General features: G+C 54.5%; 1 protein-coding gene across 1 annotated transcript; it reads left to right on the top strand.

Annotated features, from left to right (window-relative positions):
• The first annotated feature begins 271 nt into the window (after positions 1-271).
• LEMD2 (LEM domain nuclear envelope protein 2) lies at positions 272-12,730 on the top strand. Its single transcript, XM_027728454.2, has 9 exons — positions 272-1,746; positions 3,007-3,047; positions 3,947-4,022; positions 5,275-5,351; positions 6,000-6,079; positions 8,606-8,751; positions 9,751-9,852; positions 9,935-10,037; positions 10,686-12,730. The coding sequence occupies exons 1-9, from the start codon at positions 300-302 to the stop codon at positions 10,834-10,836; spliced, it is 2,223 nt and encodes a 740-aa protein (XP_027584255.1). The 5' UTR covers positions 272-299; the 3' UTR covers positions 10,837-12,730.
• Positions 12,731-13,808: the final 1,078 nt, after the last annotated feature.

Here is a 13,808-nt window from a genome sequence, read left to right as displayed (position 1 = left end):
CCCGTCACTGTCGCGGGCAGTGACACTGGCCGACCCCAGCGCTGAGGCTGCTTTTGCCCTTTGCTTTCTCCATTTCTCGCCCCTTCTCCCCTGTCCCGAGGGGAGCAGCAGCTCCCGCCGCCCGTTCCCTCCGATCCCTCAGGGCAGCAGCGCTCCCCTCGACCTCCCCGACATGGCGCCCGCCCCGCCTCCTTGTCTGCCCTTCCCAAGATGGCGGCGCTGGGGCGCGCCGGGCCCCTCCCAACATGGCGGCGGCGCTTCCCGCCTGCGGGGCGCTTCCGGCGGGGCCTGGCGCGGCCATGGCGGAGCTGACGGACGCGGAGCTCCGCAAGGAGCTGCTGGCGCTCGGCTACCGCCCGGGGCCCATCACCGCCACCACCCGCAAGGTCTACGTCAAGAAGCTGGGCTGCCTGCGGGCCGAGGTGGCGGCCGCCCGGCGCAGCGGCCGCACCGCGCCGCCCAGCCCGGGCCGCTCCCCCGCCGGGCCGCCGCAGGCCTCGCCCTCGCGGCAGCGCTCCAGCTTCACCCGCGACAGCGAGGAGGAGGAGGAGGATGAGGAGGAGGAGGAGGAGGAAGAAGGGGGGCAGCCGCCCGCGTCCCGCTGGGGGACGTCCAGGGAGGGCGGCGGGCAGGCCTGGGGGGACCCCCGCGGGTCCCCGCCGGGCCGGGCCGGAGGCAGCAGGGCTGAGGGCGGCCTGTCCCGGGACAGCCTCGGGGGGCTGAGCCCCTCGGAGCGCTGGGGGACGGCTGTGGAGAGAGGGGGGGGCGGGCTGGGGGCGTCCCTGGCCGGGCACGGGGGGCTGAGCTCCCCGTCCCAGTGGGACACGTCCATAGAGAGGAGCGGGGGGCTCGGAGGGGGGTCTCACCCGCCCCTGGACGGGCCCGGGGGGCTCGGGCCCTCGTCCCACTGGTGCACGAACGCAGAGAGGAGCCGGGGGCTCAGCACGGGGCCGGGGGCCACCCTGGATGGGGTGCGGGGCTCCTCGCTGCAGTGGGGCACGTCAGCAGAGAGGAGCGGGGGGCTCAGCAGCGGGCTGAGACCCACCCTGGACAGGGCCCGGGGGTCCAGCTCCGCGTCCCAGTGGAGCCCATCGGCGGAGAGGGGCGGCGGGCTCGGCTTTAGGGCTGGCTCCGGGCCGCCCCCGGATGGGGTCGGGGGGCTGAGCTCCACGCCCTACTGGGGCTCCTCGGCTGGCAGGAGCGGGGGGCTCGGCTCCAAACCCCTTCCCAGCGAGGAGAGCGGGGGCCTGAAGTCCAGAAGCCATTGGGGCACAGTGGGAGCTGGGGGCCAGAGCTCCCGGGATCCCTGGGACACGGCGGGGGAGAGGAAGGGGCTCTCCTCCAACAGCTGGTGGAGGCGGGAAAGTGAGGTGACCCCCAGCACCCAGTGGGGCTCCTCGGCGGCCCCCGGGGGGTTCAGTCAGCTGTTCAGGAGGGGGAAGGAGGACCTGACTTCCAGCGTTGGCAGGGAGGCAGAGAGGGATGCGAGCGCTGGCGGCCGGGCCGGGGGGCTGATCCGGCGCTTCCCGTGGCGGGCGTCCAGCGATGGGGGGTATGGAGTGACCCCCCGCACTGCCCTGCTCCGCTCAGCCCCCAGGCAGCAGCCCGAGGGGAAGGGAAAAGGCCTGGAATACTACCTCTCCCAGTTCCTCTGCCTCGCCAGCGTAGTGCTGCTCCTCATTTTTCTGGGCATCCTCGTGGTGAAGATGGTTGGGTCAGGCTGGCTGGACAGGAGAGACGAGAGCTGTACGTGCACGGGTTTAATTCTGATTTAAACTCTATTCCTCACCTTCTTCCTGCTTTACCTTTATTGCTTCTGTCACCATCATATTTATCATTCTCATTACTCTAACTTGACATCTCTGCGTCTGTCCCCGTTTCCATCTCCCCTTGCCCATGGGAAACCTTAGTCATGGAAAGCAAGTCAAGTGGGTGATTTTTCCAAATGAGCTTGGCCTTCAGTTCCTCAGAACCATGGGTTTTACGGGGAGTGCCATTCCTGCTAGGCCAAGGATGGATTTTATGGATTCCTGCTAGGCCAAGGATGGAGAACACAATGTCTCTGTAACACCCAGTGTGTGCTTTCAATGTTCCCTCTGCTGGCTCAGCCCTTCCCAACCTTTATCCTGGGCAGGGGAAGTGCAGCAAACGAAGTGGGCACTGAAAATGTGACAGAGCTTCCATGAGAAATGGAAAGGGGCTTCCCCACCACCTGATTTTAAAGCAGAGTTTCCCAGTGGAACAGCTGGAAATATGGACATGTCATGGCTTTGAGCTGAATGTGGAAGGGTTTGGGGGCAGTTGGGAAGGTGCTGGTCCTGAGCCTCCTCCCACTGTGCCCCTGGGTGTTTGTGCCCTTTGCATGGGCTGGGAAAGCTGCTGTTTTCCCAAAGTCAGGATATAACTGCCCTGTGTCATGGGTTTCTGTTGCACCTGTTAAGCTTTGAGAGGAGTTTGGAGCAGGAATGTTTGCCCAGGTGTGAATTGTGCCAGTCCTCAGGCAGTGCAGGGTGCTGGGAGGTGCCTCAGACGGGCAGCAGGGATGGAGGGATGGAGAGAGCAGTTAAGGCATGGCCATAATCTGCAGAGAGAACAGCTCCAGCTGAAATAAATCCTGTACCAAAAGCCTGTGCCTCGAGGAGGTTTGATTTCCCTCCCGGATACTTGAGGTGACTGTGGTGGGCAGCGAGTGGCATCACTGGAGTGTAAAGATCAGTGGGAAGGGGTGTGAAGCATCTCCTCAAACAGGAGCTGTTAGAGCATCCAGCCCCAGTTTTTACTTCCCAGCTGACCAGATTCATCACTGGCACCTTTTTATTTGTTTTTTTCCAGTGCTGCTCCCAGAGCAGCTCCTGAACAGGCCATTTGCATTGCAAGGTGCTGCCCGAGGGAGATTAACAACAGCAGCATCAGGCTTTAAAGCAGAACCTTCTTTTAAAAGATAATTACTCTCTTGATCAAAGCTCTTACTTGCAGCCAGCTAACTCACCCTCTTTTCTCTCGTAGTTAATCTCTTGCCTGTGGATTGTGACAAAAGCACGGATGATGTAAGCATTTATTTATTTATCTTCAGGTCTGGGGGATTCTCACAGAACAGTGATTATTCTATGTAACATCCACCCATAGCAGTATTGTTGTAAAATGATTAGTTCTATCATTTTACAGAAAACTTGGGACTTGATGGGTTGGAATTAATGGGCCAGATTAAATTAGGAATGTGTATGAGACTCCGAAAGATAAAAATTTAAATTCCCAATTACGTGAATCAATTTCTTTAACAGTTGTACCAGAAGTGATATTGGTTTGCAGTAAAGCTGTTTGCAGCTTTAACAGTACAAGATTTAATCCAGCTAATTCCCTGAACGGAGTGTCTGCACAGCTTGTTCTCCCTGTCAGGATGGATTGTTGGGGAAGCTGTGGCTGCCCCATCCCTGGGAGTGTTCCAGGCCAGGTTGGACAGGGCTTGGAGCAACCTGGGATAGTGGAAGGTGTCCCTGCCCGTGGCAGAACAAGATGAACTTTAAGGTCCCTTCCCACCCAAACCAGTCTGGGATTCTATGATTAGGAGTGAGAAAATTCCCTGTTGGATTCTGAGTCCTGGTTGGTGGCTGGGATGTTCTGGGACAACGGATCCACCCCAGGGGGTGGCTGGTGCTGCAGGCTGGGCTGGGGTGGTCGGTGGTACTTCGTAGAATCCCAGACTGGTTTGGGCTGGAAGGGACCTTAAATCTCACCCAGTTCCACCCCCTGCCAGGGGCAGGGACTTGCAGAGGATTCCCCAGGTCAGCTTTGACTGGAACCTGCCAGTGTGTGCTGTGGGTGTGTTTGGTGGGAGCTGGTGGGGCAGGACTGAGCCAGACTGCACTGCTGCTCTGTGTGGGGTCTGTAGCTGCTCTCCCACTGTCCCACTGCCACTGCTCACGTTTGCTCCTGTCTCTGCCAGCAGTTCTGCCAGGCCAAGCAGAGGGACATGACCATGGCTGTGCTGCACGAGCTCTACAACTACCTGTCCGTGCAGGCAGGTGAGTTCAGTCACTCAGAACTCCTGGGCATGCAGGAACTGCCTCTCCCAGCTCCCTGGTGCTTTCTGCCCTCACTTTGGAGAGAGTGGTTTCTGGAACAGTCAGTTCCCTTTGAAGAGCTCTGAGGAAGTCAGGTAATAGGAAAACAGGAAAAGGTGGGGTTATTTTTATTCTGATTAGTGCTCGGCTGGTGCACTCGTATCGCTCTGCCCTGGTGAGTGGGCCTTGTTTGCACTTGACATGCTGGGAATTTGAGGTAGAAATAGTCAGTTTTATGATTCTACCAACATCTTGAAATTGTCTTCAAGGTACTCAGAGCCATTAAGTGTAAGCTGGTGTGTTCTTGCAAACAAAGTAAAAGTGGCTTAAGAAATTGTCATTTTCTGCTGAAATGTGGCAGCAGATGTGTGAGTGCCCCTCTCTTCTCTCACCACAGAGGCTCTCTGAGCTGGGTTCAGACAGCTCAGTCTCTACTATATTGAGTAAATCCAGCCCATCACTGGTATTTTGGGATGGAGAAGGCTGCTAGAAATCCAGTGCACGAGTGGAGACTTGTTCAGCAAGATCCATAGCACTGGTAACGAGTAAAAGTGTTTCAGTTCCATTTTCTGTATTTCAGACCTCAAGGCTGAAGGCTTTGGATATGAAGCTGCACATAATTCCTAAATCTTTTCAAATCTGACTTCGGCAGCTGCCGGATTTCCACCAGATTTACTCAGTCTCTCAGCACATTTGTTTAGTCAACTTGGTGAGGCAAGTTTTAGAGGATTTAGTTCCTCGCCAGCATTTCTGTGCCTGGGTGGAAGGCAGAGCTGTGATTTCGGCTCCTTGGGAGCATTTTGAATGCTGGTCATTAGCTGCACTCTGCAGTCCCTGAGTCCTGGTGGCAGGAGCCCCTCTGCAGGGCACCAGGGCCCAGACATGGCTCTGTGCTCTGCAAGGGGCACAAACAGGATTTCCCCCCTCATTCTGTGTTCAGCAGCTCTGAAGTGTGAGCTTTGATTGCCCTTATCCAACAGCAGCTCCAAAGTGTGGTTTGATTGCCCTTATCTAACCTATGTGCAGTGGCTGAGCATTTTATTAATAGTCATAATCTGATCTGCCTGCAGTATAAATCTCACCTTGGAGTCATTCTGCTCAGGGCTGGAGCTGATTGGAAAGGAGAGTATTTCTTGGTGTACATTCAGAGTGTAGTTCTGAGCTGTTCAAGGGCTTTTTTCCAAACGTTATTTCTATTTGACTTTTTTACCAGGTAATTTTGAATGTGGAAACCCTGAGAATCTAAAAAGCAAATGCATTTGGGTTAGTGAGGCGAAGGACCACGTGATGGTGAGTAGGCTGTGAGCAGCTTTGTTATGACCTAGTGCTTAGTCTCTTATAAGGCAATAAATAATAGACACTAAAGCAATTCACCATCCGTTCTGCTCCCTCATCCTGGTTTGATTCTTTCCCATATCTCTCCCTTCCCCTTTGGCCAGTCCTGTTCTCAGCAGTTCTTTTGAAAATCATTTTCTCCTCCATCTGTGATTCAGCCCCTGTAAATCTTAACTTAATGGTTTGTTGTTTCACCGGAGCCATCAGTCTTGTGAAACCAGAAATTTCCCTGGATTGAGGGCTGGGCAGAAGAAGGATTTTTCTATACCCCAAAGTGTCAGGAGACAGAGTGCTCTGATCTAGCATTCCATTTCTTTCCTGGTAAACTGTCAGTAAGATTATGTTGTATTTAGTGGTTAGTCTTAACAGTCTGGGATGGTGTTATTTCACAGAGTGCTTCATGCATCATCTACCCAGTCAGGAGACTTTAGTCCAGGCAGACCTTCAGGCTTAGTTCCCCTTCCTCCAGTTTGCAGAATTCTGATAAGAATTAACCTGGGGACAGACCATATGGAAGGAATTCTCCCACTCCTGTAATGAAATAATGTTGTTCAGTATTTTAAGGGAATGGAGAACTAATCTTCTTATGGATTCCTTGCACAGAATGTTACTGGTAGCTCCCCACAGAAGTTTGAAGCTGCCCTGCACTGGATACTGAACAGCAACAAGGATTTGGGAATTTGGTAAGTGGAAGCCCAGTGTGTCAAAGTTCCAGTTCTGAGGGTTGGCTGCTGTGTAATTGGACAGGTCTGTGGGTGCCCTTCAGCTTCCAGACCTCGTTGGGCTTCAGCAGGTAATGTGGGATTGGCTGTGGCAGTGCCTGCTGGGCAAACTTCCAGAACAACAGCCCTGCAGCCAAATGGCAACTGAGCTCTCCAGGAGTGTGATCCCCAGCCCTGGCTGCAGGACACCGTGTCCAGGGATGTCTTGCTGCCTTGCAGATGAGATGGGAATGGGAGGCCAGGGCTGCTTGTGGCATCAGTGGTTGTGTTGTGCCTCCTGTGAGGTTTGGAAATGGTGGTCCTGGTGTCCGGCCCATGGTCCTGCCCCTACAGCCCTTCTTAAACTTACCCATGTGGTTACTTTTCCCAGTTTCACAGTTTCAGCTGCAGCATTTGTGGAGCTGCATCCTTGGACCAAAGGGTTCCCTGGCCAGCAAAGCCCTCTGTGCAGAGGGGAATGTCACCCACACTCTGGGATCCTTTGGAGCAATCCCAAGGAGGAGGAGAGGAGAATGGACCTCGAATGGTATCCGGAGTGTCAGTTGTCCCTCTGGCAGAACACCCAGTGCACATTAAATCACAGGATCACTGAGGTTGGAAAAGTCCTCCCAGCCCATGGATCCACCCTGTGCCCTGTTCCCACCTTGTCCCCCAGCCCAGAGCACTGAGTGCCACGGCCAGGCCTTCCTGGGACCCCTCCAGGGCTGGGGACTCCAAACCTCCCTGGGAGCCCCTTCCAGTGCCTGACAGCCCTTCCATGAGGAAATTCCTCCTGAATGGATTGTCTGACTGACTGTGGCTGGTGGTTGGTCACTGAGGGGGAGTTTCTCAGCCAGCAGTACTGGGTTTTCAGGGAAAACCCACAACATTCAGTCCATAACCTTAGGAAAGAGTGTTACCAGAGTCTGCAGCCACTGTTACCTTCCTCTGGGAAGTGTGGGCTGCCTCCAGTCTGTGCCAACTCTGAAGTCTAACAGTTGTTTGCATTTCCACGTTGCTAAATATGTCTGTGATTAACTGAATTGCAGCAGTTGGAGTGATGGGGTTGGTGAGCAAACCTTGTAGGAATTCCCATTGCTCTATTTGCTCTTAAATATTCCTGCAGCTGCTGCTGTGATCCAAGGATCAGACAGTGTCTCCTGCTTTGATTACTGGTGTGTGCAATTCCCAGGATGGGACGTGGTTTCCTTAGGGGCACGTCTGGATTTGTAGGTGGTCTGGGATCCAGAGTTTTCAAATCTATATTTTTATACTCGAGTAGGAGCTGTGGGATACAATACACTCCCACATTTTTATTTCCATAATTAGCAGCTCTGTTGTTCCCCAAATGGATGCACTTCCCTGGAGCCTGTGTGCTGTGCAGGAGTGGGGAACAGCCCCAAAAATCTGCCCCTGGCATTTTTTTGCTACATGACATTATTTTTTAGGTGCTAGTCTCAGAGGCAGGACTGAAAATGGGCTTTGCACTGGGTGATTCTGCTGCATGTTTTAAATATTTTCATGGAATTTGGATTGTAAATAAGACAAGGGCGGGGGAAACAACTGTGTGTCTCCAGCTCCTGTAGAATCCAGAATCAAATCCGAGCTGTCAGCAGTTTGTGAGCTGAGCACTAATGAATTGGGAAAACCTCTTTGTCTAATGGGTTGTTCAGTGCAGACAGAATTAGGAGCTTCAATAAAATCCCCTTTGGTCCAATTGCTTTGGATCTGGTGGCTCTCCCCTGGATCCCTGTGAGGGGATGGCAGAGGGAGCTGGGAGCAGGTCAGGGCTCAGGGGAGCAGCAGGGCAGGGGGTGGTTGGCAGTGGTGCCCTCCCTGCAGACACAGCTGATGCTCTGTCGCTGCTGTAGCTGAGCTGTTCCTGCTCCCCAGTGCTGAGGAGAACAGCTCAAGCTCCCTGGCCTCCCCCAGCTCTGGAGCAGTGACTCGGGGAACGCTTCCATCTCTGTGCTGGGAGGTGGGAATCCAATTTCGAGTTTAATCTTGTGCACACTGAGAGGGGCTGTCAGAGAGGCTGCAGCAGGAGGCTCCCGAGTGCCGGTGGGAGCTCCAGCCCCGCTGCCTTTCCGCAGCCATATCCATCCCTTGCTAAGCAGCCAGTCCCGGAATGCTGTGGCAGGAGCAGGAGGGAAATGCTGTGGCAGGAGCAGGAGGGAAATGCTGTGGCAGGAGCAGGAGGGAAATGCTGTGGCAGGAGCAGGAGGGAAATGCTGTGGCAGGAGCAGGAGGGGAATGCTGTGGCAGGAGCAGGAGGGGAATGCTGTGGCAGGAGCAGGAGGGGAATGCTGTGGCAGGAGCAGGAGGGAAATGCTGTGGCAGGAGCAGGAGGGGAATGCTGTGGCAGGAGCAGGAGGCTGTCGGAGCGTTTCCCGTGTGCTGCGCGGGAGGAGTTACTGCATCTGCAGTCTGTTTGTTCTCCCCGCCTTGATTAAAGACTGCAGTTGGAGTCTGCTCTCCTCAGTGAGATTTTCTGCCTCTTCCCATCAGGCTGAAAGGCAGAGACCTGGCGGGGCCTGTTTCCAGCGTGGAGGAAGTGTTCTGCCTGGAATCTGCCCGCCCGCAGATGGGGCTCGGCTGCCGCTTCCGCCGCGCCGTGGTCACGGCCATCACCAACCTGTTCCTCTTCTTCTGGAGTAAGTTGGGAGTGCTCAGCCTCCCCTGCCCGCTGCAGGGGCGAGCCCTGTGCACACACACACGTTCCCAGCCATAGGAGATGACTAACAGAGGTGAAATGAATGTGCTGATGAGTTAATGTCTAATTAACCTTTGTTCTGGCAGCACAGGGAGACCCGCAGCACTGCTCTTGTGCTCTGAGTGCTTAAAACGTGCTTTAAATCAGCCAGCTGATTAGCTCTCTGGGTATTCCTCAAGTACCCATTATTATGGGCTGCAAAATAAGTGTGTTAACTTACCTAAAGGAGTCGGTTTTTCTTTTTTCTTGCTCTAAGCCCCAAAGTCTTCCAGCCTCTTTAATAATGACTTGTAGCATTTCAGGGTTGGAGGTTTTATTGGAATAGTGTGTTGTGCCTCAGCTGAGACAGAGGTTTTACCCAGTGAGGTGATAACGAGAGCTGTGTGACTGGAGGAGTTTATAATCCAGCCTGACAGGGAGGGGGGGACAGGGGACAGTTTTGGTCATTGCAGAGACAGATGCTGAATTCTAATGGGGGCACTGTCAGTGCTAAACCTTCCATATAGATCTGAATTTTGGGCTGGCACTGGAGCCCCAGGCTTTATTTCCTTATCAAGCAGCTCTCCTTGGAGCAGTGAAGCCTGACAGCCTTCCAAAGTGATCACTGTGGGGGAGGCCTCTGGCAAAGACTCCTCTGGGACTTGCAGAACTGTGGTTGTGCTGAGGTTTCTTTTGGGGGGGGAGCTCCGTGCTGAGGCCTTCCAACCACCTCATCCCACATCCACATGTGCTCTTCTGCTGCAGGGGGTGGTCAGTACCAAGGGATTTTAGGGTGCAGCTGCACTGGGGTACAAAATGAATCACTTGGGTTCAGTTCCAGGCAGGCCTGGGTCACAGGGAGTGAAAGCTGCCTCTGGGGAGAGGCAGTGTCAGAACTAAAACTGCTTCCAGCAATACACAAGTGGCAGTTACTGAATTCTGTTTGCTTTTATTCTCCTAGGTCTGATCACTCTTTGGGGGATCCTGATCTTCCTCAGGTATCGCTGGCGGAAGATGGAGGAAGAGGAACAAGCCATGTATGACATGGTGAAGAGGATCATAGGTAGGAGCTCTGTGAGTTCAAGTAGCCCTGCTCTGCTTCCTGCAGTGTTGAGCTCTCACTGTTCTGTTCTCCTTCCCCCCAGCTGTTGTCCAGGACCACTATAAGGAATGGGAACGGAATTTGGAACGTTACCCCTACGTTGGCATCTTCCATGTCCGGGACAGTCTGATTCCTCCTCAGAGCAGGTGAGCTGGATCTGGGCCCTCAGGAGGGCTGGGATGGGATTCAGCACAGCTCTGAAGTGCAGCTGAGTGCTGGGAGCTGCATTGCAGGAGGAGGCTGGAGCCTTTGGGTCGGGAAAGGATTGGACACAAGTGAGGCTGTGCCTGGACCTGGTGCAGATCGAAGGGACAGTCCCGGGGCTGGTGCTCTGGGCAGTCCCACAGGTGTGTTGTCATTGCTCTGTCCAGCAGCACTTGGATTTGGTTTGTTTGGACATGGAGCATCAGCTGTTGAACCGGTCCCTGGGTGTGAGTTGTTCAGAATAACTGGATCCCAAACGGGAGATCCTCAGAGTGTCCCCTTGGTGAGATCCCTCCTGCAGGAAGGGGGAGGGCAGTTTGCTCACTGAGCCCCTTTGCAATATGAACTGAGCCTGAAATCCACTGTCACTGACAGAGGGTCTCACCTTCCCTCCAGGCAGGACCTGTGTGTCCATGCCCTGCTCTGAAATCCCCTCTAAACCAGGATTCTGGTTGGATTCCTTCCCTGCCTGCACAGGGAGCGGGAGGCAGCCAGTGGTGCCTGGATCCACAGCCACAGTTGCTGTAGGCAGGGAAGCACAGTGAGGTTGTGATTCTAATTTACTTTCTTTTCCTTGCTGTTTCTTGCAGAAAGAAGATGAAGCGGGTGTGGGAGAGAGCCGTGGATTTCCTGGCCTCCAACGAGTCCCGCATCCAGACAGAGTCCCACAGGGTGGCCGGGGAGGACATGCTGGTGTGGAGATGGACTCAGCCCTCGTACCTCTCGGACTCGGAGCACTGAGGAGGAGCAGGAGTGGAGCAGCTGTGGATGTGGATGTGGACATGGACCTCTGCAAGGGGACAGGCCCCTCGCTGGTGGTGGGAGGAGCAGGGCCCGAGGGTTGGGGTTGCACGTGTCTGTTTGCTCTTCTTTCTGAAAATCTTCACACACGCAAATTCAGGGCAATAACGTTGGCTTGGAAAGAAGATGGGCTTGAGCTGGTGGGAAGCTGGAATTGCACCAAAGTGAGCCTTCCACAGAGACCTGGCTCCCGTGGCAAGCGAGCAACGACTTACAAAGAGTAAAAGCACAGCTGCTCTCAGGGGCTGGGGCGTCTCTGCCAGAGCCCGGGGGTGCAAAATTTGACCTCAATTCTGCAAAGGCCAACTGGTGGCAGTGTCCACCAGGCAATGTGCTTAAAGATGACATTTCCCATGGAAACATTAGGGTGGCAGTTCAGGTGTGTTTTGTTAGAATCTGTTTTAGTCAGGACAGAGAGGGATGTAAGCACTCGCTGCTTCCCAGCGAGGAAGATGTGTTGGCTTCACCCTTCCAAAGTGGGGCAGAGGGGGAATGGAGTGAAGCTGGGCCTGGAGGAGGGAGGCAGCCTCACGTGCCTTGGTGGTTTGGGCTGGGCTGGGGGGATGGAGAGAGGTTGTGACCCTGTTACACTTTTAAGTCTGCAGTCTGTGTGCTTTATGATTTTAGGGGGGTGGGGGGAATTTGGGCGGAAAATAAAGGATATTGGAAGCTTCCAAAGGCGCTTTGCTGTGGCTGCAGCCACGGGGATTGGTCTGTGGCTATTAAAGGGCAGCTTTGGGAGGGCTTTGAGGACTGAGTGTTCATGTTTATGCTGGGCAGCTGCAATGTCTGTGCTTGTGCTGGAGCAGGGATGTGCCAGCACAGGGATTGCAGGATTCCTGCAGCCCCCGCGGGTCCCGGGAGCAGCTCCCGGCCCTGCTCCGTGTCTTGTGTCTGTAATCACTTGGTTACTTCAGCTGCTTTTCATGTCCAGCAAACGAGTGTTTGTTTCCAAGGAAATGGCACCAGTGTGTGGCAGTTTGGGCTCAGCAGAGATGTGGCTGCTCTGCTCTTCCCAGGGCTGTGCAACAGCTCGTGGGGCTGCAGGGACCAAACCCATTGCTGGCATCAGGCAGGAGAACTGCAGAGTGAAGCCAGTGTTGATTTGAGCCCTGTGTCCTGTGGATGTTGTCCTTGAGGAGAACATCCCGAGGCTGGATGCACGGAGAGCTCTGGGCGGGCTGGGGCAGCCACAGCCCTGCTCCCTCCTGGGCAGGGGATGCCACATCCCTGCTCCTTGTGCCAGTCCCTGCTCCCCTGGCAGGGTCTGCAGCTCTCCCCACACCTCCCTGGGTGGGGAGTCTGCCTGGCACCCCCTGGGCTGCTGGGGCTCCACAGGGATCTCCTGCTCCTGGACATCCCCCGGAATGGGTGGAGGGAGTGGGTTCCTCCAGGAACAAAACACAGGGAGGTCTTTCCCATTAAATGGGGAATATCCTGTGTGGAGCTGCCTGTTACCCCATATTTTTGGTTGTGAAAGTTGGGTGTTTGGGCAGGAGACTCAACAGCTCTTCAGGGGAAGGATCAGCTCCTCTCACTGTAATAAATAGGGAATAAAATGAAAGCAGCCTTGATTCTCCCAAAATGTAACAAGATTGTCACTGCTGCCATACAAATTCTCTCAAACACTGGTGCCTACATTCTTAAACCTTTTTAAACTCTTTGTGGGGCTTGGGTGAGCTTTTTTAACCGTCCAGAAGCGCAGAGTGAGGCGTTGCCGTCATCCTTTTGTATTAAACCTGGTTTTGTAGAACAAACTTCAATGGCTTGGTGCTGTTTATATGTTCCATTTAGCTCTGTAAATCGATATAAAAAATAAATTTATTACAAATAACTGTTACCTTTATTTTTAATGGAGAAATCACAGACTGTTCCAGGTGGTTTTGCTCGGATCAGGTGGATCTGCCCCGGGGAGCTCCATTTCCCAGAAGCTGCTGCTGATCCTGTGCCTTGGAGCACCCTCAGGCCGTGGTGAGCTCAGTGCACTTTTGGGACATGTGCCAGGTGATGGTATAGGAAGACTGGGAAGTGATGAGGGAAGTAATGAGGATGGAGTGGGATGGATGTCCCTGCCCTGCTCCGAGGCTGTTGCACATAAGCACGTCTTGATGGTAAACCAGGTTGTCTTCAGGGCTCATTTTCCTTGAGTGTTTCAATCCTTCCCTCACCCGAGTGTTGGTGGAACATCTCCTGCCAGTTCCACCTCCCAGGTCCCCTGAAGTGGCAGGAGTGGTCCCTCAGTCACTGTTGTGTAACATGGTTGGCTCGTGTTTGGTTAAAGAAATGTTTAATTGATCTCATCCTGTGGGTCTGAGTGACAAAGGGGGGGATTTCCAGCGGCACAGGAGGGTGGTTCTGTGGCTGTCAGGAGCTGCCTCCTCTGGCAGAGTCGTGTCTAAGGTTTGGGAACAGAAAAGGCTGCATGGCTGCATCTCCTCAGGACCCGCATTCCTGTCGGGATGCTCTTACCCAGCTGAGGTTGCTAAGTTACAACTGCAATATATTCAGGGTTAGGAAATGGTCCTGTTTGGTGTAATTCCACATGCAATTCCCAACCTGCTGCTGTTTGCTGCAAAGCCCCCATGGCAGCCCTGGGGCCCCAGGCCTGGGCAGGGGTTTGCTGAAGTCCTCAAGGTCCTGTTGGGGACTGGTCTGGGACTGGGGGTGGGAGTGGGCACATCCCCTCCTTGTCCCAGGCACTGCCCAGGTTGTGTTTGCCTTGTGATCCCCTAAATAACACGTGGGTCCCTCTCCTTGGGGTGCAGGGGCTGGCACAGGCTGGCACAGCATGTCCAGAGCCTGCCCTGGGCACACGCTGGAGAGGACACCGGGCTGGGGGCACACGCTGTCCTTGCCTGGCTGCAGGAGACAGCCTGGCCCTGGCAGGAAGTTCCCTGGGATTTTTCCATTCC

Source organism: Pipra filicauda, unplaced genomic scaffold (genome assembly GCF_003945595.2).
Source record: "Pipra filicauda isolate LSUMZ 115617 unplaced genomic scaffold, ASM394559v2 scaffold329_size807674_pilon, whole genome shotgun sequence".
NCBI classification, from domain to species: Eukaryota; Metazoa; Chordata; class Aves; order Passeriformes; family Pipridae; genus Pipra; species Pipra filicauda.
This window is presented reverse-complemented; position numbering and strand designations above follow the sequence as displayed.

Coding starts and splice junctions, on each gene's coding strand:
- LEMD2 (XM_027728454.2), top strand. CDS start 300: ATGGCGGAGCTGACGGACGCGGAGCTCCGCAAGGAGCTGCTGGCGCTC. Junction 1,747..3,006: donor GGACAGGAGAGACGAGAGCT/GTACGTGCACGG, acceptor TTTCTCTCGTAG/TTAATCTCTTGCCTGTGGAT. Junction 3,048..3,946: donor GTGACAAAAGCACGGATGAT/GTAAGCATTTAT, acceptor CTCTGCCAGCAG/TTCTGCCAGGCCAAGCAGAG.